At 62.1% G+C, this 26,072-nt stretch overlaps 1 protein-coding gene across 1 annotated transcript; it reads left to right on the forward strand.

Moving 5' to 3' along the window:
* Nucleotides 1-2,731: 2,731 nt before the first annotated feature.
* On the forward strand, nucleotides 2,732-25,112 carry LOC309582501 (nuclear receptor ROR-beta-like; the record flags this gene model as incomplete). The annotated part of the gene is made up of 11 exons (XM_082297682.1): nucleotides 2,732-2,823; nucleotides 17,484-17,617; nucleotides 20,178-20,263; nucleotides 20,368-20,509; nucleotides 20,878-21,291; nucleotides 21,738-21,859; nucleotides 22,131-22,263; nucleotides 23,321-23,428; nucleotides 23,824-23,934; nucleotides 24,282-24,394; nucleotides 24,951-25,112. 11 exons carry the CDS (start codon nucleotides 2,732-2,734, stop codon nucleotides 25,110-25,112), a joined length of 1,617 nt encoding a protein of 538 aa, XP_082153808.1.
* Nucleotides 25,113-26,072: the final 960 nt, after the last annotated feature.

Here is a 26,072-nt window from a genome sequence, read left to right on the forward strand (position 1 = left end):
AGGGAACGGCTGGAGCTGGGTCAGGGCTGGCCATGGAGCTCAGGGAAAGGCTCTTCCCCCCGAGGCTGCTGGGCACTGCCCGGGCTCCCCAGGGAATGGGCCCGGCCCCGAGGCTGCCAGAGCTGCAGGAGCGTTTGGACAGCGCTCTCAGGGATGCCCAGGCTGGGGTTGTTGGGGTGTCTGTGCAGGGACACAAGCTGGACTCAATGATCCTTGTTAGTCTTTTTCCACTCGGGATATTCCATGATTTTATGATTCTATGATTCCATCACTGGTGGGTGGTGTTTGGGAGCACCAAAGATGCCAGCAGGGACCAGATCCCTGGCTCAAAATGCAGCCCAGAGCAGCAATAGGGGTTACTCATCAGCCATACACTGTGTCACAACACAATGATCCAGTGGCCCTGGCACAGGGTGCCCAGAGCAGCTGTGGCTGCCCCTGGATCCCTGGCAGTGGCCAAGGCCAGGTTGGATGGGGCTTGGAGCAGCCTGGGACAGTGGAAGGTGTGGCACTGGATGAACTTTAAGGTCCCTCCCAACCCAAGCCACTCTGGGGTTGTACAAACACCCGCAGTGTACAGCTTGAGACGTGGCAGTGTGGTTCCAGCACTGAGAGGGTCAAACCCAAAGCCAGGGTCAATCCCTGGTTGGGTAGACCCCAAAGCCTCCCCTTCCTGGCCTGGCAGCCTTGTCCCCAAGGGCTGTGCTACCCACATCCAGTGGCACAGCTTGAGAGCAGCATCTCCAGCAGCCACCCCAGGAGATGCTTTCCGAGCATCTGGGGAGGAAGGAGAACTGGGGTCTGGTCCTATTGCCTGGGAGGGAGTTTATATGGGAAACCATGGAGGCTGACAATGGCAGGAGCCCTGTGCTCCTCGTCTGGCCTTGGCCACACTTCTCTGCATCTCAGGAGCCCCATGCCAGCCCTCACCACTGAGAATTGCTGCTTCCCCAGAGAATGAGCAGACCTGAGCCCTGACGCCCTGCCTGGGCACTGGTCATCCACACTCCCCTGTCCCCTGGATCCCGGCCGTGCACAGCTAACACATTAACCTAGTGCTGCGCCAGCCCCCGGCCCCGCGCTCCCTGCCTGCGTGACACACATCTGGGTGAGCAGAGAGGTGTAGGGGGGCATCAAATCCTTTTAAAAGGCTCAGTGGGTTAGAAACCCCCTTGCAATTACCACCTTCTCCTTGTCTGGCTCACACAAAGGACTCTCCGGGGCGCTGGGCATGTTCCTGACAAACCCAACACAGCCGCGGGAGCCGGGAGGAAGGGACGGATGCAGGAGCCTTTTCAGGCACTGCTATTTGGTTGCAAACTGCTTAATTTCCTGAACAAAATGATATTTTTGTTGTTGTTGTTGTTTTGATGGAAAGGACAGCACTTTTTTGGCATGGTACAATCCCAGGGCTATTCATCCGTCACCACAGCAACGAGCTCCATCAATGGCCATCTGAGATTGCGGATGATTAGAGACAACATGTAAAAGGTGGAAGACGCTGGGCACCTCACAAACCTCATCTTCCCAAATGACTTGAATTATCCTCATTATTTCTCCCCGGCCAATTCTCTCCCCGGTCCGCAGGAGACGTCGCTGTTATATAAACACGGGAAGAGCCAAGTTATGAGAGCAGGCGGATGAGAAGGGAATGGTCCCTTCTGGTGGGGACTGACCTGGAAAGCTCATGACATGGAGGATGAACCCTCCGAGGTGCTCAGGGAGTTCTTCCCATGCCTGGAAGGGCCACGCAGGAGTGGGGCCACGCCGCTGTCGGGGCAGTGGGGACCATGGCTGAGCCTTGGGGTGGGGTGGCCATGACCTCTGCTTTTCCCTCGTCCTGCAGGATCTCCTGCAACTCTTCCCTGAACGGTGCTAATCCATTCTGGGGACACAGTGAGGAGCTTCGTGTTGGTTTGCTCTTGTAGAACTTCAAGGACCCAGCCCATCACCACCACCAGTTTTTGGGGTAAACCAGAGAGAAAGAGGTCACTGGAGCCTGGCAAAGGTGTGGCACATCCCAGCGGAGGGACTTCCTGTGGTGACAGGGTCCTGAAACATGGCAGCCCTGAAACTTTAATGCCCACCTGCAATATTCATGGTGCTTTCGACAGCGGCAAGGCAGGAATTGTGCAGAGCAGCCTGAATATTTCATGGGTGGCTCTGCACTGGGATTTTGGGGATGGTTTCCTCTACTACCACTGCAGCCCCACCCTGCCATGGAGTCTGAGCTATCCAGTGTGGAGGAAGAGTGATGACACCCTGATTTGCAGCCAAAGAGTCCCTCAAAAATAATCAGTGCATGTTTTGGCCCCTGCCCAGGGTGAGAGGAGAGGTCATGTCCTTTTGGGCATCTCCCTGCTCTGGGAGGATCAGGAGACCCCAGGTGCCAGGCTGTGGGTCTCCAGGGTGACCTCCCAAACTGGCTTTGGTGAATGTCCCCCACTCTGAGTCCCAGAGCACCACAGAGGTGCCTCGAGTGCCCACCCTGGGCTGGGCTGTCCTGTGGTCACTACGAGGGACAGGGAGAGCAGTGCTGTCCTCTGTGACTGTTGCAGGGTTGTTCCCTTGCTAGAGGTCCTTGTCCCAGGGCCATGTAGCAGCACAGGAGGTGACGGCCACACAGGTGGCTGGGATCCAGGTTAGCTCTCCATTGGGACGTCCCCACTGTGAGCCAGGCGCTCACAGCCAGTGTTACACAGAATCCTGACCTGAACCGACCCAGCCCAGGATGGCAAAAGGTCCCCAGCCCAGTGACACCACAGTGGTGGGGGAGGTGATGGTGACAACATCAGTGATCTCTGCAGACAGTGAGAACACCAGGTGAGAGCAGCCCCTCCCCTGCCCCTCTCTAGCCCTTCCTGAGCACTCCCTGCCTGCTCTGCAGCAGCTTTGGGGGGCTGCTGGGGGGTGGCTGCCTCTGAAGTCCTCTTAGCTGGAGCCCTGAGGGCAGCAGAGCCCCCCATGGCAGGGACAGGGCTCAAGCACCCTCATGGTTCCAATGATGCCCCAGAGCCACCAGCTCTGCAGACCCCATCACGGTGCACATCCCCTCCTCACTCTGTGCCTCAGTTTCCCCTCTGTATCCTGGGGATGGGCCCTCTCTCCGGGGTGTTTTCCAGGACCACAGGCAAGAGAATGGGATATCCGTGGGCTCCTGACTCCATCCAGGGCCAGACCCCAGCCCTGAGCACACTGATGGGAAGGGTGGCCACGGCACACGAGTGCCCAAACTTCTCTTCACCCACTGGAGTGGCACGAGGAGGCAGAGGGTGGGTGCTTCCCCTGGGCTCAGCACCAGGCAGGATCAGCTTTGCTTCCCTTCTGGAAGGATGTTGGGGCTTGTCCTTCGAGCAGGGACTGGGCACTGCTGTCACCTCCCCTGAATGGCTCCTGAGGAGCAGGGACGTGAGGGACAGCTCTGCCCCAGTGAGGGAAGGTGACTGTCCTTGGGGCAGTGGTTGGTCCTGGAGAGTGAACCCTGCACTGTTTTGACCTTCTCTTCTGCCAGAGCCACCGTTGCTGTCCCCCAGTGTCACATGTGAGATGCTGGCACCTCTGCTCTGGGACATTTGTGCCAGTCAGGGGTCCATGTGCTGGCTCCGGGCTTGGGCTTTTCCCCTCCTTGCGTCCCCACCGTGTCCCAGGTCCCCCTGCTTAGGGAGCACCCCTGGCCAGGACCTGCACCCCAAATCCCACCTGCCCCCAGCTCCCCAAGTTCCTCTTTGGGTCCCATCTGTTCCCCAGTAGCCCCAGCACCTCAGGGCAGGGGACGAACAGCCAAAACCACAACAGGGCCTTGGCAGGGAGCCATGGCTCTGATCAGGCTTGACTGGAGCCGATAATTAACAACCAGAGAAGATCGATAAGGGAAGCGGCTGTGCTGCAGCCACAGACAGGGACTGGGCTGGGGCCCCTCCTGCCACCCAGGGGCTCCATGGAGCCACTCTGGCACCCTCTGCCACCTCAACGCCGGCTCTCTGCTCCCATCCCGCATTCTCAGAGGAGGAGGATGGGAGACGCACATGTACGGGCTCAGCCAGCTCCCCCGGGGAACCAGCCCGCCCCCAGGCTGGGGGTGACAACGGGGGGACCCCCCCCTTATCCTGCAGACCCCAGGCCACGTGGGCGACGGAGCCGGAGCCGACACTCCAGGTCAGGGAGCTGCGGGGTGGGAGAAGGAGTTAATTCCTACACCGAAAAGCTCTTTGCCGGCATCTCGTCTCTAATGGAAGAGTCATGTCGGATTAGCGGGCGGGCGCGCGAGGCGCCGAGCGAGCGCCCTGCCTGCCGGCGCCCGGCCCCGGGGACAGCCGGGGAAGCCATGCGGAATGGCAGATCTGGGCCACTGGGCCAGCGCCGGCGGGGGCCGCGACCACGGCCAAGGACGGGCGCGAGGAGAGCCCCGCAGAGCTCCCACGCGGGTTCCCATCCCCATGGCGGCGCCTCGGCGTCCACTCCTGGTGCCCAGGGATGCTTCTCCTCTGCTCCCAACTGAGCCAGAGCAAACGGGGGTTGGAAGGAAGGACGCCCCAAGCCCTGGCGACTCTGCAGCCGCTGCAATCCAATCGCCGAGGGTGAGCAATGCCCGGGCGATGGAAAAGTGGGTCAGGCACATTGGACACCATGTGCTCCTCCTCTCCTTTCACACTCCTTATCGCAGCCCCGATGGTAAATAAACCAGCCCGTCTCCCCAGCAACCCAGCCGGGCGCTGGGCTGTGCCGGGAGCGGAGTCCAAGGTGAGCCACAGTGGCAGCCATGGGAGCCAGCCCAGCCAGCTGGGAGCCAGGGATGAGTGGGAACCCCCAGGCCATGGGCACAGGATCTGTTCGGCAGGCAGGGAGCACCGTCCCGGGCTGGTGGGGTGGGAAACGTGGGGAAGGCCACATCTTGGTGTGATGCTGCCTCTGCAAAGGGCACTGAGTTCTCTCGAGCTGTTCATTGGTTCTGGAAATGAGCGCAAGATGGAAAAACTCTAGAAAATGGGAATATTTGCCACCAAGAGGTATTTGAGGCACCTTGTCTCCCTTGGGATCTGTCAGCAGGAGCAATGGCTGAAAGCATCACAGCATCCCTGACCCACTGACCTGTAAAAACGAGGCATCCCAGGGGGCCCCACCCTGTATCATCCCGCTAAGCATCCCCCTCCTCAGGTGACCCCAGTGGCTCCCCCGAGGCAGGGGTGGGCTGCTGCCACCCCCCTTCCAGCTGCTTAAGTCAAGCAGAGCCCTTTGTTTTCTCCTTTCATATTATTTAATTCTCCTCTCCTCACTTGCACTGCAGGGGCAGTGGCTAAGCCCAGGGCTTTGCTAAGCTGGGATCGTATTAAAAGAACAGAGAGGAAGAGAGTTTCTGGTGCTAAGCTGCTTGTGGTAACAAAGATGGATTTAAGGAAACTGCTCCCATAGCGATATTATTGCCCAAAAGCACCCAACCCCAAGGAAAAGCAGCTGGGGATGCAGGGAAAGGCCCTGGGAGGTTCCTGCTGGGATGCACCAGCAGCAGCACCGGCACTGCAGTGCTGGGGGTTCTTGTGTGGGGCCACCAGGTGAAGCCCCCGGAGGCCACAGCTGGAGCTGGGACCCACAACCAGAGCTGAGCCCCTCAGCCGGGGCTGGGACCGGCCCACGGGCAGTGGTGGGTGGCTCACCTGGGCTTGGCTGTATTAAAAGCTAAGCCCTCTGGCATGGCTTTTTCCAGAGCAGCAGCCAAAAAGGTGCTTACGGGGCCAAGGCGGGCGCTGCCAAGCCCTAATTAGGGCCGCTCAGCAGTGCCGGCGCTAATGCGCAACCTTTCGCCTCTGGAGACCGGGATTTAACGCACCGGGATCGCCTCGGCGACCGAGTGCTGGGCTTGGCGTGTTTGGTGAGAGGGGAAAACCCCCCTTCCTTCCCAAAATTGCACCAGGCCGGGAGCTGCCAAGCCTTCCTGGACCACCAGTGCTTGGTGTCCCCAAACCAGGGGGATGCAGAGTGACCAGAGCCTGGGCACGGGGTGGGCCAACAGCAGATTCCTGGGCACTTTCCTCTCCCCTCTCTTTCCCTCACCTTCTCTCTGCATTAACATGTTAACTTTGGCCAAGAGCTTTTCCCACTGACCTACTGATCTTTCCTATTTTGGTCCCTGGAATTAAGGGATTGCTGGGATTAACTTGCACTAAAGCCTCCAGATCGGCTCTGGAGCGGGACGCCCAGGTATGGGCGCCACGGGCAGCCCGGGGCACCGGGGGCAGGAGGAGGGAGCCCGGCGGTGTCTGATGGCTCCAGCGTGGGTGGGACAGGGCAGCACCCCACACCGAGCAGCTCAGGTGCTGTCAGCTCCTGCTTCTCCCATTCCCGGGGTTTTGGCCCCGCTGTGGTCAGGGCTGGACACCCACACAGATGATGGGGAGGGTGGGGTGCCCAGAGCCCCCCAGCAGGGATGGATGGGTGCTCTGAGAACCAGGCCCTGTCCTGGCAGCAGGGATGCCGCCGAGGGGCTGTGCAGCTCCCAAGCCCCTTCCCCAGGGAGCAGCTGGTTCCCGTGGCAGAGCCCTGAGTGGGCAGCCAGGACAGGACCTTGACCAGCACCTTTTTCCTGCCACCAGCCGCAGCCTGGGGTTCCACGGTCATCCCCAGCTGAGCCCTGGAGGGGGGATGCTCCTGGCACCCAACGAGCCTGCACATCCTGCCACATCCTCTGCCTGCCCCACAGGGTGATGCCCCAGTGTCACCAGCCCCCAGAGCCTCACTGTTGGTGACAAAGATAAGGCCACCATCTCGGTGCCCCCGAGCCCTGGGCTATTTGTTTGCAGTGTTTCCACAATATTCCAATTTGGGGGCAAAGTAAAATATTCAAATATCCCCTTTTCACCCCAGTCTGGGGGTTCCCCTCAGAAGCAGGTGGCTTTTCCACCTGGAGGGACCATCCCACATCCCTGCCCCAGCCCTAGGGATGTGTCCCTGCCACGTGGCCCCATCTGCCCCAGGACCCCCGTGCTCGCCGCTGGGCGCAGGAGAAGCAGCATCACATGAAACTCAGCAATTTTGTGACTGGGAAGTTCAAAAAGATGGAGGTGAAGGAGGGGCTGGGGGGGGGGCAGGAACAACCCGGCTTTGAAGGTGCCTGGAGATTAACTCAAGGCCATGGTTGAGGCTCGGAGACTTTTACAGCAAAACCTCATTAAGGCGGGAGCGGGGGGAACGGGGGGAGCCAGGAAATCTTCTAAGCAGGAGGAAAAATGTTTGATTCAGCAGAAACAAGTGGGAAAAAAGCCCCCTTGAGTCCCCCCACTCCGCTTTTATCTGTCCCGGGGGGATCGGGGCGGAATATGAAATCTGCCCCTTTCCTCTTTCCTGTTTATCTCCTAATTATTACGCTGGAGATTCGGCAGCGCCGCGCGGTGCCCGGGACGGTGCCGAGCGGAGGCTGCGCCGCCCGAGCCGGGGGCGAGCGCTGGGGGGAGCTGCCCGGGGAGCCCCCTGCACCCCACGCCGCCGGGCTGAGCCCCCCGGGGCACCAGGGAGGGAGGGGGTGGCATGGGGAGGCCAGGACCGTCCTTCAAGTGCCAATTTGGGCATCATTTGTGCGATGAGGTGAGTCAGGGCTCTGCAGTCTGGGCCAGGGAGACGATGCCTTTGCCCCCTCCCCGGGGATCACGGAGCCCAGTGGGGTGAGCAGGGGGTGGGCTCGGCCAAGGGCTGGGGCAACCAGGGATAAAAGGAGCAAAGCCCCCCGGGGCAGGTGCTGCAGCCACCCACGGTCACCCAACACCGCGGCCCACTGACCTACTTGGAGCATCACTGCACCACGGGAGTGCAGGATGGGGATGCAGGGGGGGGTGGGGATGCAGGAAGGGCTGAGGGTGCAGAGAGGGATGGGGATGAAGATAAGGACAGGGATGCAAAGAGGGATGGGGATGCAGGAAGGGATGGAGGTGCAGATGGACAGGAATGCAAACAGGGACAGAGGCAAGGATGGGGATATAGGAAGGGATGGGGATGTAGGAAGGGATGGGGATGTAGGAAGGGATGGGGATGCTGTGCTCCACCCCAGTGGACACCCATAGCCGCTGCCCGGGGCACAGTGGGGTCCAGCCCGGCCATGACCCGGCCGCCCCCCCAGCCCCTAAGGAAGGCTCAGCAGCTACTAATTGCTTGGGACACCCCTCGGGGTGCAGGGTGAGACTGAATGTTCCTCCCCCGGCAGCTCTGCTGGCCACGGCTCCAATTAGCCTCGTTATCCTGCGTCGCTGCTGATTAGGGGCCGGGTAATTGCCGCGGCGTTGGGTGTCCCTCAGAGCCACATGGCAGCAGCTATTGCATAAGCACCGGGCAGGCGTTACGTGAGCCGTGAGCGGGTCAGGCCAGCCCAGGGGCTCCGGTTACACCTGGCTCTGCTGTCCCCCAGCCCCCGGCACCGGGCAATGACAGGGACACCCCCGCACGGGCTGCAGGAGTCAGGGGTGCACCCCACCGCTGCCTCAGTTTCCCCCTTCTCCATGCTCTGCTTTGCACACACTGTGTGCTCGAGTGGCACCCACCCTGCACCCAAGGCCCCGTGACCCCACAGCCCCATCCCATGGCCCCAGAGCCCCACACCACAGCCCCACAGCCCCATCCCATGGCCCCACAGCCCCACACCACAGCCCCACAGCCCCACAGCCCCATCCCATGGCCCCACAGCCCCACACCACAGCTGTTTGCCATGGCCCCATTAGCCCACGGCCCCACGCCACAGCCCGTGCCAGCCTTTGCATAAGCAGCACCGAGGTGCAGTGACTCACACCGCTGCAGCGGGGCCACGTGCACAGCACCATGCCCGATCCCACTGGCTGCCAGGACTGGCACAGCTGGCCAAGCCACATCCCATCCCCATGGTCTGAGGGCACTGCCCTGTTTGGCGCAGCTGAGGGACCCTCATCCTGCACCACCGAGGCTCTCCGGCAGCAGGGCTGGGAGGAAGGGTGGCACTGACACCACGGAGAGGGCAAAGCAGTGGGACCCAGCCCCTGAGCAGGGGCTGCCCCCTTGTATCACCCCCACAGCCGGGGGGACACAATGAGGCTCAGTGGTTGCAATTGCTGCGGTTTCCCCCGGCCCCCACTGCTGCCCCCGCCCCCAGCCCGGTATGGGGGGACATGGCTGCACCCTCATCCATGGGGCACATCCCCCTGCCAGCAGCTGAGGATGAGGTTTGGGGACACCAATGCCGCGTTCACCCCGTGACCCACTCCCTGCAGGGCAGGTCAACCATTCCCCATGGGAAACTGAGTCACGGCAGGCGCCTGGCAGTGCCCGTGGCAGGGAGCCCACGGCAGAGCCTCCGCGGGGTCCGGCCGTGCCGGCCCGGGGCTCGCCGAGCTCGGGGCTGCTGTCACAGCCCTGGCGGTGATCGCCGAGTGGGGTGAGGGGCTCTGGGTGTGGGGCGGGCGATGCTGGCAGAAGGTTCCCCTCTCGCTGGGTGGGGCTCGAGGGAGAGCAAACAGTGATTAAGGCGCGATGGTGTCATCCGGAATTCCTGCTCACCTGCGGGCCAGCCAGGGGCAAGCTGGGCTGATCCTGGCGGCAGAGCCGTGCCAGTGGTGGCCACTTCAGTGTTGCCACAGGTTGGCAGTGCCCCGCCGTCTGCCCTGGCCCTGATCACAAAGATTTGGCAGCAAGGCTGGGCGAGGAGAAGTGCTGGATGGTAGCAAGTGTCAGTTTCTGCTTCCTTATCCTTCCTGGTGGCCATTTCCTTCCTCTGCCACTGGTGCCACCTGCACTGGGCTGGATCCAGCCCCGCTGGACCTGTCCCCCGGCATTGCCCTGGTGGGTGCAGCTCCTGGCACCGAGTCCGGGCCTGGCACCACCCAGGAACCAAAGGCCCTCCAGCCCCACTGCTTCCCATCACCAGCAACAGCACCAGCAGATACTGGGGTGAGGGTCCCTGCACCAACGAGCTGTGAACGGAGCTGCACCAGCTCCTGTCACAGCCTGGGGAGGGGGAGAGGGTTTTTGGGGGTTCTGTCACCTCCAGTGCTGCCACAGCAGAAGCAGCCCCGGGCAAGGCCGCTCCTCTCTCAGGAACAAATGTTACTGCAGGGGCTCTGCCACCAGTGAACTGGCTCCACCTCGCTCTGGCTTTCCTGGGGCCAGGACCCAATTTAAACCCGGCCAAGTCCATGGGGTGAGACCCTGCTCACCAGAAAAAGGGGTCCTGCTCTGGTAGAGCCTCTCCACCTCCACGCTTGTGGCCCCAAAACCACGGGGCCGAGTCCCAGACCTGCAGCACCCAGCAGCTGCTCAGGTAACCCTGCAGCATCTCCTTCTCCCCTGGGTCTTCCCCCGGGTCATTCCCGAACCTGTCGGTGCCGGACCGGGCGCCGCACACGAAGGGTTAAAGAGACGGCGGCGGGGAGCGGGAGCGTGGATGGGTGCGTGGGTCCCGCGTTGCTCACGGCAGGTGTGGTGCCGCTTATGTAACCTCCTCATACTTTTGGGTTGCGCCGAGCACTCGGGGAGTATTTTCGCTCTCGCTCTGGCGCGATTCAGCCACGGCTGTCCCAACAGCAGCAATCGGCGACCGCCTTTTGGGAGGGGCGAGTTCGCCGGGGCCGGACCCTGCGTGCCACGAAGAGTCACTGCGCTGCTCCCGGTCTCAGTTTCCCCATCTGAAATGGGGCTAATGAGGGTGACCTGCTTCGGGCAGCTCCCGTGACCCCGGGGGACGGCAGCGGCCTCGCCGCGCACGCCGCCGGCTCAGGGGCTGCCCCTGCCCGGGGCGCTCGGGATGCGCACCGGGGTGGGATTTCTGGCTCCATCCGGGGCTGTGCTAGCAGGAGCCGTGCTGGAAGCAGAGCCTGCGAAGAGCGAGGCGAGACGTCGCCCCGCGTCCCGTCTGCGTGCCCATCCATGCAGAGGAGGCAGGAAAGCCGGGAGGAAGGAGCGAATCCGACCGGCGAGAGCAGCGAACCCGTTCCCAATCGCCATCAGCAAAATCATGTCAGACAGCAGCACTGGAGCGCGCTGGGCGGCTCGGCCCCTCCGCCCCCCGCACCTCCCGCCCCCAGCCCGTGTCCCCCTCCCTGCCGCAGCCGCTCCCGCACCGCAGCAGAGCCGGGCGGCTCTCGGCACATGGGTGGGAGCACACAAAGTGCCACCACGGCTCAACCCCAGCGTCCCTCTGCCACCGCCACCTGCCCGTGCCAGAGCAGGGGGACAGTTTCAGGAACAGCAGGGGACCCCCTCTGCCAGTGGCCCATCAGCATCCCTGCACCCCTGGCTCAGCTCAGCCTTTGGGATGGATGTGAGCTGAAATTTCCCTCTTCAGCTGTGATTAAATGGTTTGATTTGACTGTTGGGGGGCTGAGGTGTCCCCACAGGGCCTAGCTGTGAGGGCAGGAGGCCACCCAGGGAGGAGGCAGGGATGCCATGGGTGGTGATGGTGGCTGCATCTGTGCCTGTGGTGGGTGTTGTCTCCATGTCCATGGCTGATGTGGCTGTGCTATGCTTGTGACCATGACTGGATGCCATGCTCGCGGCAGATGCCACTTCCATGCCTGTGGTGATGCCAGGTCCACACCCATGTTGGGTGCCAGGTCCATGTCTGCAGTGGGAGTTGTGCTCATGCCTATGGCAGATGTCTTCTCCACACACATCAGGTCTCCAGGCCAGTGCCACAGTCCCCAGGACCCAGGCATCTCTGGGCACTGCTGAACACTGACCCTGGCACCTGAGCCCAGCGTGACCAGGACCAGCCGCCTCCACCCCTGTGATGTGGCACCAGGGAGGACTCTGGTGACCTGGTGCACCACAAACCCCAGCCAGGGGACTTTGCCCCGTGCCGACATCTCGGGCTCTGCACAGCGAGGCCGCGTTGCGTGGTCCAGAGCCACCATCTCTGCATGTCTTAGGCAGTGTGTCCCAGTGTCCTGTAATCCAGGGTACAACCCCCGGCCCCAAAGCCATCCGTGTGTAACCCAGCATGAAGGACAGGGTGGGAATGCCTCCCTGCCGCCTTCAAAGCTTCACACTACTTCCATGGCACCATTCCCGACCCGCAGGTCTCCCAGGTGGGATGTGCCCCCAGACCTCAGCATCTGCACCCTGGCATGGGCACCTGGAGCAGCCGCATGGGGGTCCCCCCGCTCTCCACACCACCCCAGTGCCAGGTGTTGCACTTTCGGCAGAGGCCCCCCGCCCTGCCCTGCCCTGCCCTGTCCTGTCGGGGGTTTGTGGGGTCCCCGCGCCGAGCCGGGGACAGCGCCTGGCGGGGGCAGCGGGGCTGCACGGGAGCGGAGTGAAGCAAGGGAGCGGTGATTCAGCGGGACACGCAGCCGGCCCCGTGCCTGGGCGAGCCGGGGCAGGACGGGCACCGGCACGGCCCTACCGGGGGCGGGCAGCCCCGGGGGGCAGCTCCGAGCTCCCCGCGGCCACAGCCGAGCAGGGGTCGCGCAGACCCCGGTCCCGGGGAGGCACCGGCAGCGCCCGCGCAGCGCCGAGCACCGGGCGGCGGAGCGGCGGGGATGGGGATGGAGCGGGAGGAGGAGGAGGACGAAGGGCAGGAGGTGGGGCTGGAAGTGAAACCGATTGGGGGGGGGGGGCGGGGCGGGCTCGTCATGTGAACGGCCGCATGCTCGGGCAGAAGTGGGTCACGGCGCGGCGGAGGGGCAGGTGCCAGAGCCGCCCGGTGCCGCCCGGTGCTTCCCGGTGCCGCCCGGTGCCTCCCGGTGCCGCCGCTCGCCGCCGCGCCCCGCGCCGCTCCGGACCCCCGCGCCGCCCCATGCGCCCGCCGGCGCCCTGACCGCGGCGGACACGATGCGAGGTGGGTCCGGGGGGCTGGGGGCTGAGGGGGGCAGCGGCAGAAGTTGGTCTCGGTGGGGATCGGGGGCACCCGCACCAGCCTGGAGGAGGGGGACGGGAAGGACCCGACGTCAGCCCGGACTGGGATAGGGGGATCCGCATCAGCCCCGCGGAGGGGACCGGGGGGACTCGGTGTCGGCCTGGACAGTGACAAGGGGGGACCCGCATCAGCTTCGCTGGAGGGGGACGAGGGGGACCCGTATCAGCCCGGCGGAGGGGATGGGAAGGACCCCTCACCAGCCCCACTGGGGACACAGGGGACCCGCATCAGCCTGGCTGGAACGGGACAGGGGGGTCCCACAGCAGCCCCGCGGAGGGGAACAAGGGGGGAAGGCGCACCAGCCCCGCCGGGGCCGCTCTGCCTCCTCCAGCTCCCCCTTCGTTAGGAATAAAATTCTTGTTTATTTTGCTTTGCTTTCCGACGCCGGCTTAGACGCACTCTTAAGCTTTTCCCCGCACTAAACCCCTTAATCTCCTCTTCAATATGTTGCTCCCACCAGGGCTGGATTTATTGTAGTTTTTTCCCTCTTTTCCCCCTCCCCATGGCGTGGGGGGCAGTTTGGGAGTCTCCTACAGGGACGGGCGAGGAATCAGGTGCAATTTTGGGTGCCCCTTGTCCAGGGCAGGGGTGAATCGTGCCAGCACCTGCCTGGTTTTACCCGTTACCAAAGGCAATTCCTACTTTTCACCCCTCTGCTTTGCCAAGCAGGCGGTGGGGAGGAGGAGGATGGAGGGAGGAAGGCTCCAGCGGGACAATCCAGCGGGGCCTGGTGATGGTGACGCAGCGGTGGCCGGGCTCAGCTCTGTTCCCAACATGCTGGGAGCACCGCTGCAACCTGGGCTGCGATTTTCATCCTCCTCTAAATCATTTCTCCATCATCCCCTGCCTTCCCCGAGCCCTTCGCCCTGCTAGGACTCCTTCGTGCCCCTCCATGGGTGTGTTTTGGGGGTGCAGGTCCTGGGCACGTTTTGGGGTGTGGGTACCAGGACGTTCATCCCCGAGCTCCTCAAATCCTGTTTCCTCCCCGCACCGCGGGTGCTGCGGCTCTGCCCCCACCGCACTCTTGTGTAACGGTGGGGCCGGGGTGGGTGAGGAGGGCGAGAAGAGCCCCCCACATCCCCTTCCTGCCTCACGACATCCTGGGTTTTCACCTTTATTAGGACGGAGGAAAGCATTAACGCCTGTCTAATTACGAACACGCCTGGCTCTTACGTAGCACTTGCACAGCCAGCACCGGCTTAATTAGCAACCGGGAGAACTTTTCCTTTTTTTAAAAAATATTTTTCCTTGCCCCCCTGAATTGCTGTGTGGTGACCCTAATTTAGGGCCAAACCCTCCTGATATCCCACCATTCCCCTCAGTCGGGCGTTTTTCCCGCAGTCCCGTGTCCTCATCTCTCTCGAAGCCCAAATGCCGCATGGCGACGCCAAATTGATTCAATCTCCATTTTCCTTCCCAAAACCGCCACCGCTCTGCCCCGTTCCCCCGGGGGCCACAGCAGTTCCTCGCTCCTGTCCTTCCCTGCGCCGCGGCTGCGCCGGGGCCGGGGAAGAGGCTTTGCCTTGTATAATCCTATACGGTTTCCAGCCCTCCTGCTCGCTTGTTTTGCAAGCAGCGTGGCGAGGAGCGTGCGGTGGCTCGGCAGCCTTTGCGACTTGTCCTAGTGACCTAGATCTGTCATTGGAAAAATCAGAGAGGGCGGAGGAGGAGCTTCCCTGCCCGTTTCGGCGGCGTGCACACGCTGGCGCGGCCGAGGGCGGCCGGCACCCACCGGCCCTCCCGCACGACGGCTGCGCCTGTCCCGGGTACCACAGCATAGGGATGGCCGTGCCTGGCACTTCCCAAAAAACAAGCCTGCAGGAGAAAGCTGTCCACTGGCTTTATGGGGTCCTGAGGGGTCCAGACGGGATTTGGGATCCCCCACCCCGATAACCCCAGGGGGAGTCAGCACCCGGAGAGGAAAGAGCAGTGGTGGGGGGACGGTGGTCCCTGTGCCCAGCCCAACGCCCCTGTCCCTGCTCCCTGTCACGTTTAACTTTGAACTCGCAGCGGCTATTTAAAGAGCTGCTAATGTCTAAATCAGCACGGTTTATCGGATGTGGTGAGCAGAGCTGCTCTCCTGCCTTTTTTTAGCCCCAGGGAGATAATTCCCCCCGGTTTAGCAGCAGTGCTGGAGGGGTTCTCCCACCGCAGCTTTGTCCCCACCCTGGGCTGGCACCCCCCTCCCCGCTGCCTCACCTTTGCCACCCTTCTCCACCAGCCAAAGTGCAAAGGGCTGCGTCCTGCGCCGGCGGGGCTGGCCTTGGCACGGAGCTGCGTGGCACGGGAGCTGCTGAACCGGAGCTGCTGAACCGGAGCGGCCCGGGCAGGAGCCGGGCGGCCCTGGGGGAGCCACATCGCCCATCCGGCGCTACGATTTCCCTGTTGGGGGCACACAGGGACAGGGAAAAACAGTACTTTGCTGGAGGCTGGGGAGAATGCAAAACTTCCGTCCGCGTGGCTGCAAGGGAAGGTGGCCAGAGGTTGCCCCAGGGCAGGGTGAGAGCAGCTGAGCGCTGTTCTGGCCCAAAGTTTCCAGGAAATCTTTGCTAATCAATTAGGAAAGCAGTTCCCCCCTCCAGCATCACAGCCCGGCACGGGGCCGTGGTTTTGTCATCTAAATTTTCCCTACTGCCCACTTGGCCTCGGTGCTGTCGGTGCTGCCCGTGTCTCTGTGCCTGGAGCTGGGGCTGTGAACACCTGGCTTGTTTGGGGTTCCCCGGGGTGCATGCATGGGGATGGGATTTTTTGGCAGCGATGGCCAAAAATCTCGGTGCTGGGAGACCCCGGAGTGCTTCAGTACTGGAGTCTGTTTAATAGCAAAGCCAACAGCAGATGTAAAGGGTGATAATTCCCTTTATTTCCTTATTTATTCCTACCCCAACAGCAAAACAGAGCTGTGGATGGGGGCTGTGGGGAAGCACAGTCACTCCCGGGGTTGAGGTTGCTGCAGGGGATGCAGGAGCAGAGCCGGGGGTTACGGCAGGAATGGGAAGATGGGGTGGCATCGTAGGTCCCTGCATGTCCCTGTGGGTCCCTGCGTGTCCCTGTGCAGCCTGGACTCATCCTCCTCTCCCTGCTCTGGGTGCACCAGGGGGATGCTGAGTCCCCCTGGAAGGGGAGAGGTGGTGGAGGCGAAGCATCGGAGCATCCCGGTGTCCTGGCTGGGGCTGGGGTGTCCAGGGGGGCTGCAGGGCTGCTGCCAATTACCAGAGGTGCCTGTCCTGCGGCATCGATCGAGGCCGGCAGATGGATGGGCACGGAGCTGCTGTCCCAGCAGGATCACTGGGTAACGAGCCTGGGCACTGGGGAAGTGCTGGGGATATTTGGGGCAGGGATGGCCCCAGAGGCATGGAGACACCTCTGAAATACTCAGAGCTGGGATGCTCACCCCACTACCTCTGGCAAGGGCACCACGGCCTCGCGTGGCCCCAGCCAAGGGAAGGTGGCCATATTCTGCCCCTGCGCGGTGACAGCTGTGCAGGCTCACCCTGGGGGACTGTGCAGAGGATTGTGCAGGGATCTGCCAGTGCACCCCAAACATCCCCCTCCCAGGAGTCCTCACCCCGCAGCCAGGGGCCCCCAGTTCTCCGATGGGAGCGGGGGCAGCTCCAAAAAGCCTCCAGCAGCAGTGGGGTCACCGCATATCCCGAGGCTCAATGGGGTGCTGAGGGTTTCGGGATGATTCCCCAAAGCAGTGAGATCATACGGCCGAGGGGAGGGATGGGGGGACGAGGAGGAGGAGGATGGGGCCACCGTCCTCCCTGCACCGCAGAGGGGGGTCCAGCCCCCCGTGGCTGCATCCTGCAGGGCCTACCTTGTTTTGTTTTGGGGTGCAAGGGATGCCCGCCCTTGGGGCGGAGGCGATGGAGAGGAGGGTGTGCCGGCGTGGCACCAAGGCCGGTTCCTGCTCCGGGGAGGGCGGATCTGGCTCTGCCGAAACCACCGGAGCCTCCAGCATGGTCTGGGGCGAGAGGTGCTGGGCTGGAGGGGACACACACAGCTGGGTCTGGGGGGTGACAGGCGACCCAGTCACTGTGCAGGGACAGACCTGTGTCCCTCACCTGGAGCTGCAGCCCAGGGTGGCAAACGGGAGGTATCACCCCAAAATGCCCCAATATCCCCGCCCCCCTTGGCGGGAGGTCGGGCTGCTGCCCGGAGCCCCAGCCCGGTCCCGGCGCGGCCGCGGCCCCGGAAGGGTTAAGGGCCGTGGTTACACAAGCGCGCGTGGCCACGGGCAGAAAGTGTGTCAGTGGGACAGGATGGCTCCAACCGCGGGGCCACGCGCAGCCGCCGCACCGGGGGCCATCGCCCCGCCACGGCCGGGCCCCGTGGCCGGACCGTGCCACAAGGGCCACTTACATAAGGGCCGGCCGGTGGCAGCGGGCCGGGAGTTGGGCAAGAAGTGTTTACAGTGGGAGGAGAGCAAATACCACCGCCGGGACATTTTAATTGCCGGCTGGAGATCATTATTACTTATTTTTTTAACCCTTTTGTTGCTTCTTTTATCCTGCTCCCTATTTTAGCCCCATCGGCCCCAGGGTGGAGTTTCCCTGCTTCCTTCCCCAGAGGGGGAAGAGGTTCACCCCCTCCTAAATCCCCCCCCCCACCCCGTTCGCAGTGTGGCCGATGATGGCACGGTTGTGGTGGGAGGAGATGCCAAACTCTCCGGTGGGGAAACTGAGGCACGGGGGGGCCGGGGGGGGGAGGACTATCCGGGATTTGGGGTCTACTGTGATGTTTCCCCTGATCACAGTGAGATTTAGGGGATGCAGGAGCTGCTGTGGCCACCTCACCCACACCCGCATTCCTCATCCTTCTGGATCTGCCCCAGGAGGGTGTTTGGGGGTCGCAGGGGAGATGGTCCGGCCGCCCTGGGGGTTCGTGGCTGCGGAACGAGGGGACACGGATGGAGCCGGCTCGGTGATTCAGCCGGGTTTACAATCGGAGCAGCAATTAACCGTGCTGGGCTGTAATTGCCATCTCCAGGTTACGGCCCTGTCTCCACGTCAGTTATTTGGGGCGAGCGTCTTACGAGCGGGTCAGGTGCCAGCGGCGGGCACGGCCGGGTAATTAGCAGGACGGTAATTAGAGCCCCAAAAGGCTGCAGGCACACGGCAAGTGCTCAGGGCTTCTCCTTCACCAGGGGGAATCATCGCCATCACCCTTGGCTCCGGCTCGGGGGGCTCTCCGGGGGCTCCCCTCCGGCGCGGGGGCGGGATTTGGCCATCGGCATCACACGAAGCTTTTGGGATCGTTGGTGCTTTTGGGGCATTGCGGGGCGGCATCGCTGGGCTCTGCTGGGTGGGTGCCGGCGGTACCGGGCCGTGCTCAGCCCCGGCGCTTGCCGGTGCCGGTAATTCCGGGTACCGGAGTATCGGCCGCGGGCGTGAGGGCGCGGCGGCCGCGATGCATCACCCGCGCTCCCGGCGGCTGCAATTAACGTTGCATAACGAGCCGACGCCGCTTCCTGCCGGGGGTGGCACCCCCTCCCTGTGCCCCCCGCGATGCCACCACCTCGGTCCCATCCGGGCGATTGGGGCAGGGTGTCGGAGTGGGGCGGGGTCCCTGAGGTCCGGCAGCGTGGGGGAAGATGGCAGCAGGATCCAGGGAATTGGGGGGTCATCGGAGCTGGGTGATGATTTGGGGGTGGCCACACGTGGCCCTTCTGGTGCCTCCGTCCCCCTGCCAAAGGGGTGGCCCTGCGGCTGCGGTGTTGGTGCAGCTGTGGGGGATGTGAGGATGCTCTGGACATCCCCGCCCTGCCCTGTGCGGAGAAATCAGCTCTGCTCTCCCAGGCCCAGAACCACGACAGAGGATTTGGGGAGGGGCACGGATGGGATGTGACTCCCTTGAGTTGGAGGGTGGGGGACAACACACAGCCCTGGGAGAAGCCCAGCTCAGCAGCCTGGGGAAGGAGGGGTGAGCCCCCAAATCCCCTGGTGCATATGGGGCATTGGGTTAAGCAGTGAGTCAAAGGATGTAGGAGGGATCCATCCCTCTCCTTACACCTGGACTCGGAGCGAGTCCTTCCCCAGTGTGGCCGGAAGCAAACCTGCCCCAGGGGCTACAGGGATGCATTCCTGGGGGAGGACTGATGGCATCCCTGAGGGTACCAATGCCATCCCTGGGACATTGAGCATCCCTGAGGTACTGATAGTGTCCCTGGGAGGGACCAATTCCATCCCTGGGGAACTGAGCAGCCCTGAGGGACCGATGGCATCCCTGGGGGACCAATGGCACCTTGGCTGCTCCTTGCCCAGTGAGGCTTCACTGGCCCATGCCAGCCTCCCCCAAGCAGCAAGGGACCCCAGGACCCTTCCGGGTGCTGGGGTACGGGTGACACTGGCCAAGCACTGGGATTGTCACACACAGAGGTAGCCCCACAAAACACATCCCTCGACGAGAGCCAATGGCTCCCAAGGGAGAAGAGCGGCAGAAGGGAATTACCCGAGCAGGGATTTGCACAGGCCCAGGAGATTGGAAATAACCATAATCTGGCCAAGGGGGTTATTTTGGTGCGGCGGTGGCTGCCCAGCACCCTCGAGAGCAACGCCAGGCTGAGCCCGGATGGGGGTGTGGGGGCTGGAGCGGGGATTAGAGGGTGCAGAGATGCCGGGAGGCACGTACGAGTCCCGGGAGTGCCGTGCGTCCCCCCCGCACGGGTGGGGAGGGCAGAGCCAGCCCAGATTTGGGGCAGCTGGAAAATGAGGAGGACGAAGCCTATTAGCAGCTCAGTGCCAGCGAAGCAGAAGCGGGGAGGGAAGCGGATTTGTGGGGGGAAGGGGGCTGGGACCTTGAGCTGGGGATGGCTATATCGGTCCTGGGTTTCACAGGAGCTGCTGGGGGGATGGGGGAGCCCAGACTCTCTGCTTGGGTCAGACCTCCAGCGGCAGAGCATGTGCTGCTGCAGGGACGGGAACGGTCCCTGTGCCAAGGCTGTCCCTGTCCGGGGCACACATCAGCTGAAAAACAAGGGGAATGATTCCAAAACAGGGTCCGGGGCAGGCTGGGGAAGAAACATCCCGTGGTCTCCTGGATCCAAGGGCTTTCTTACCCTGTCCCTCACTGCTGGACGGGATGGGGGTACCCCACGCCCTGTCTGAGCTTTTTATGGACCTCTCAGAGGTGCAAGAATGCTTATGGATTCTGTGGGAAGGGCTGTGCTGCCGGTGGGTCCAGCTCTCGTGCCTCAGTTTCCCCAGGTGCTGAGCCAGCCCGCGGCTGTCGTGGATGGGAGGCCACCTCCCTCCTCCCGTTCAGCAGTGACCATTATTAACCACTGTGCTTTCCCCCCTTTCCCCATCCCCCGCAGCCCAAATCGAGGTGATCCCGTGCAAGATCTGCGGAGACAAATCCTCAGGGATCCACTACGGTGTCATCACCTGCGAAGGCTGCAAGGTGAGCCCGGGGACGCCGGGAGCCGGGTGCCGGCAGGGGGGTGGGCACGGGGTCTGGCTTCCAGCCCGGCACTTTCCCAACTCCTCCCGTCCCATCCCGGGCAGGGTTTCTTTCGGAGGAGCCAGCAGAACAACGCCAGCTACTCCTGCTCCCGGCAGAGGAACTGCCTGATCGACCGCACCAACCGCAACCGCTGCCAGCACTGCCGCCTGCAGAAATGCCTGGCACTGGGCATGTCCCGCGACGGTGAGTCGTGCACCCGAGGTGCCCCATGGTCCTCAGGGGCCACCTGCTCCTCCTCGGAGCGAGTCAGGCTCTCAGGGTGAAGCTGCTTTCCCCACAGGGCCAGCCCGGTGCAAGGAGAGTTTGGGAAGCAAGAAATGCTTTTGTGTTTTCCACGGGAAAATCTAAACTGGTTCTGTTTGGTTTGACCCGGGGTTGGTCTGGGGTGGGGGGGTGCAGCCAGTGGGGTCCCAGCCCCGCTCGGGGCTCACAGACCCCCAAACCAGGCCCTCCCCGGGGAGCCAGGACGTTTCCCAGGGTAGTGGGCGGACGTGGCTTTGCTCTGGGGGGTGAAGCTGCCCTGACACGGCCGCTGTCTCCCCTTGGGGCAGCGGTGAAGTTCGGCCGCATGTCCAAGAAGCAGCGGGACAGCCTCTACGCCGAGGTGCAGAAGCACCAGCAGAGCCAGGAGCAGAGCAGCGGCACCAAGGATGAGCCCGAGCCCCTGAGCCGCGTCTACACCACGAGCGTCAGCAGCGGCCTCTCGGACCTGGACGACATCTCCACGCTGTCGGACGGGCTCCTCTTTGACTTCCCCCTGACCCCCGATGGCAGCAGCACCTACTACAACCTGGACCTGCTGGCCTCGGCGCAGCCCTCGCCTGACCAGTCCAGCCTGGACGTGGCTGATGCCACGCTCATCAAGCAGGAGTCCATCTACGAGCTGATGCTGGAGCCGGCGCTGTTGGCACACGGGGCGCTGGAAGGTGCCCAGCTGCCCCCCGACATCTCTGTCCTAGAGATCGGTGAGTGCCAGTGCGGTGCAGGGCCCTGAAGGTGGTGCTTGGGGCCACCCCAGCACCTTGCAGGACACACCCAGCTCTGGGTACACTCACCTGGTCTAGGGAAAGGTGTCCCTGCTCACGGCAGAGGGTTGGAACGAGGTTTAAGATGAGTAAGTGGATGGGATTTAAGCTTCCAACCCAAACCATTCTGGGATTCTACGATAGTGAGCCCAGCCTCAGCTCTCGGAGCAGCCCCAGGGCTCCCTGATGGAGCTCAGCATACCCAAGGTCATGTGGCACATCCCTCGCTTGCTTTAGGCTCAGCCCCTGCTGCCCAATCTGTCCTCACACCCCGGTGACACCATGTGAGAGCCCCTCTACCCGTCAGCCCTCAGCCCCAGCCGCCCCACAAGAGAGGATGGGGTTGGGGTCCCCAGGTCTCACCTCCCGCTGTCCCCACCTTGCAGACCGGGTGGCCCAGAACGTGGTGAAGTCACACCTGGAGACGTGCCAGTACACAACGGAGGAGCTCAAGCGCCTGGCGTGGAGCCTCTACTCGCCCGAGGAGGTCCGTGCCCTGCAGAGCAAGGTGAGTGCCACTGTCACAGCCCCTGCCACAGCCAGTGTCCCCTGGGGCTATGCCGAGCTGAGGGTGAAGGTGAGGAGGGTGAGGAGAGTCTGTCAGTGCTTTGGGAGCTGCCCAGATGGGGAGTTTGGGGTGGCAGCTCACATCCCAGGTGTCCTAATGCCACCATCCCCCATGGATGGCACAGCACTGGGGTCTCGTCCCTGCCCCATGGGGTCACAGAGCCGGGGTGCCGGGGTGCCAGCACACCCTGAGAGTGTCCCCCGTGCCGCAGAGCTGCGAGGCCATGTGGCAGCAGTGCTCGCTGCAGATCTCCAACGCCATCCAGTACGTGGTGGAGTTCGCCAAGCGCATCGACGGCTTCATGGAGCTCTGCCAGAATGACCAGATCATCCTCCTGAAAGCCGGTAAGAGGGGGGGACCCCACCACCCCCCTCGCGTCCCTGCCACCCCCCTTCACGTCCCCACTGTCCCCCTCGCGTCCCCAACACCTCTCCTGAGTGGCAGCTGCAGGGCCAGAGGCAAATCTTCTCTCTTGGCTGGTGCTTTCCTTTCGGGGGTCCCCTCCCTCGCTGCCCCAGTTCTCCCAGTGCTGGGGGAGCAGGTGCTGGGCTGGAAGGAGCTGAAGGTCGCGTTTAAGGGCGATGGTGAAGGGGGGCACGTGGGGAGTGGCTGCCTTGGGAAGAGGCTTTTCTCCACAGCCGCCCTCATCCAAATGTCACCCAGAAACTGGGATGGAAATGGGAACAGAAGGTTTTCCCCTGGGAGAAGGGGTGCCAAACTCAAACGGTAGCAGGAAGGATTGAGAGAAAAGGATTGGCCTCTTCTCCCAGCAAGAGACTGGGAAGAGGAGGATGATGGCAGCGCGCACCCACGTTCCCCACCCTTCCATCTGCCCAAGCTGGCGATGCTGTGCCCAGGCCGGGGAGCTGAATGTGCAAAATCCCCAAAACAGTGGAAAAACCTCGTAGTTTCTAATCTGTCAGAGCTGGGGAGCTGAGATTAGCACCCAGCACTGGGGACATGTGCCAGTGTCCCAGCGGGGTGCTGTACCCCAAAGCCAGAGCTGGCCGTGCCTGATGCGCTGGAGTTTAACTCATTCTTTCATTTCTTCCTTCCATTTTCTTTTTATTTATTTTGTTTTCACCCTTTCCTCTGTCTCGGTGCTCCACCACAACCTCGGTCTCTCTGTGCCTGGCTGCGAATGACTGGATAATATTTCCCTTTGGTGAAATATTGTGGTCACAATTGGACACCTAAAAAAACCCAACCAATCCCAAAACCCAAACTGGATTTGTTGAAATACGCATTCTGCTCTTGGGAATGAACAATTTGGACCTCAAACGTGCACTGGGGGCTTTCCTCTTTCTTACATTTGGTCCTGGGGTGATGGAAACCCCCCGACCTTCCCCGCCCCACCCTGCCCTGCCCTGCCCTTGTCTGCGCTCTCTCTGCCTACATCAGGTTGCCTCGAGGTGCTCCTGATCCGCATGATCCGCGCGTTCAACCCCTTGAACAACACCATCCTCTTCGAGGGCAAGTTCGGTGGGATGCAGATGTTCAAATCTCTCGGTAAGAGCTGCCTCGCTGCCCCTCCCTCGGGGCTCTCCTCTCCTTCTCTCCTCTCCTTCTCTCCTCTCCTTCTCTCCTTCCTCTCTCCTTCCTCTCTCCTTCCTCTCTCCTTCCTCTCTCCTCCTCTCCTCCTCTCCTCCTCTCCTCCTCTCCTTCTCCTCTTCCTCCCCCCCTCCCTCTCCTCTGTTTTCCCTCTCCCTCTCCTCCCTGCGTCTGTCCCTCTCCTCTCCCCCTGAAGCCCAGGCAAGGCTGGAATTTACAGCCAGGTGAGCACCCAGGAGCCTCCTTCACCCATTTCGTCTCCCAAAACCTTTCCAAGCTCTGGGTGCTGCTGGGCTCTGCTGATGGCTGGGCAGAGCAGTGACAGTGATGTGTCCCTGCTGTCCCCTGCTCAGACTGTGACGACCTCATCGGTGCCATCTTCGAGCTGGGGAGGACCCTGTGCCGCCTGCAGCTGTCGGACGAGGAGCTCGCCCTCTTCACCGCTGCCGTCCTGCTCTCCCCAGGTACTGGGGGGCTGTGGGGAGAGCCCCACATCCGGGGCTGTCCTGTGGGGAGAGCTGACCCCGTAAACTTCAACGCTGCTTCCTTGGTGGATGATTTCTGTTATTCCTGGGAGAGGAACTTGGGGGAAAATGCATCTAAAGATGCACAAAATGCATCTGTCAAATCTCCTCAGTGGGAGGAGGAACTGTGTCACCCACAGCAGGGAGTGTAGAGAGGAGCCAAGCGTCCCCAAAACCATCCTGGAGAGCAGGAAGGCTTAAAAGAGCCAGGGGCCACTTCCCTGTGTCTGGGGGAGACCCTGGGGTGACTCTGACCCCGTGGTGACTCTGTCTTTTGCCTCTCGCAGACCGCCCGTGGCTGACCGAGTCCAAGAAGGTGCAAAAGCTCCAGGACAAGATCTACGTGGCTCTGCAGCACGAGATCCAGAAGAAACACTCCGCTGAGGACAAGCTCTCGAAGGTAGTGGCACAGGAAACGCAGCCAAGGGTGCCAGGAGGTGTCTGAGCTGGGGGACTTGGCTGTGCTGGAGCTCCTGAGCCACACACAGACATTTTGGGGAGCAAGACCTCAAACCTGTCAGAGGAGAAGAATTTCTCCTTCCAAGGGCCATGAATCTCCGTTGTGGTGCAGGCAGAGGCAGCACCGTGCTGCTGAGCCTGGCAGTGCATCGGGGAGTGGGGATTTTTAAGCAAAATGAGCCGTTTTGGGAATGCCTTGGAGCTGTGGTGGGGAGGAGCCCCCCCTGTGGAACGACGTGGGTTTGGGGGTGAGGCCAGGTTGCTGCCGGGCTGTCCAAAGGTGGGGAATCTGCTGGTGCCCCAGTGCCAGGCAAAGCCAGTGATCCCCAAAGCCACCCGCGGTGCCCAGGGAAGGGGGAACAGCAGTGCAAGGGACACTAATTGGGAACCCAGTGGTCCCCAAACCCCCCTGCTTGTTCCCAAGGGAGAGGGAGCAGTGGCAGCAGGGCCACTACACCCAGGATCCCAGCGGTCACCAGTTCCTTCTCTCCCTGCAGATGGTTTCCAAGCTGCCCTTGATGAAGACCATTTGTAACCTGCACTTGGGCAAGCTGGAATTTTTCCGTCTCCTGCACCCGGAGACTGCCATGAACTTCCCCCCCCTCTATAAGGAGGTTTTCAACTCGGAGCTTCAGTACAGCGACCCCCGGGAGAGCTAAGGCCAGGAGCCAGCGGCCCCCTTCGAGTTCCCCAAAACTTGGAGACAAACTGCACTTCAGAGGTTTGGGGTAATTTATTTAAATCAAATAATCAAACTCAAGAGAACCCCGGGGGGGGCTGCGGTGCCTCCCCGGCCCCGTCTCCTCGCTGTGGATTGCAATAGCTCTTGAATGTAAAGCACCTTGAAGGAAAAAGCAAATGGACTTTGCCATACCAGTGAAATGAATGTGAAATCTCTGCTCGGGAGAGGAGATGCTCCCGGCAGTGGTGAGGGACCGGCTGCTCCCGGTGACACGGGAGGAGGGAGCGCCCTCCCCGCTCTCCTGGCTGCACTCTCCACCTCTGATTTTTATTTCTTTATTTTTTAATTATTATTTTTATTTTATTGTTTGGTTTGTTTTTTTTTTTTTTACCCAAACACCAGGCATGGGATAAAGAAGGGGCAATGCTGACTCAGCTGGGTGGGGTTGGGGCTGGAGCTGAGGAGAGGGAAAAGACAGAGCCTTTGCTTTATTTCATGTCCCACGGGTGCAGCGGGCCCACGGGAGCTTGGCCAAGAAAGGTCTGGCTGTGGCCAGCGGAGGATTCAGCACAGGATTTTCCTGTGGAGGAGGCTGATTTGAGGGAAAGGATTCCCAGTGCAGCAGGGGAAAAGTTTTGCAGGGTCTCCATGCCCTCCATCACAGCATTTTCCCAAATTCCCAGCCAAGTCCTCGTCCAGCTGGGCGACCACCTGACTTTGCAGAGCCCATTCAGCAGTTCACCTGCCTCGTGCCACCTTCCTGCATCCCAGAAGCTTTTCCAAGCCCGTGTGACTTCAGCCAGAGATCAAATCCTGGCCATCCGTGGCCACTGGAGGGGCTCCAGGGCTGCCCCCATCCCCGCGGTGGCCGCAGCAGCCGTGGCTCTCTGGGTACTGCTGTGTGTGTAGTTCTCTTATCAATCCCATTAAAGCCACC

This window comes from Coloeus monedula (genome assembly GCF_965178545.1).
Source record: "Coloeus monedula genome assembly, chromosome: 27".
Taxonomy (NCBI): Eukaryota; Metazoa; Chordata; class Aves; order Passeriformes; family Corvidae; genus Coloeus; species Coloeus monedula.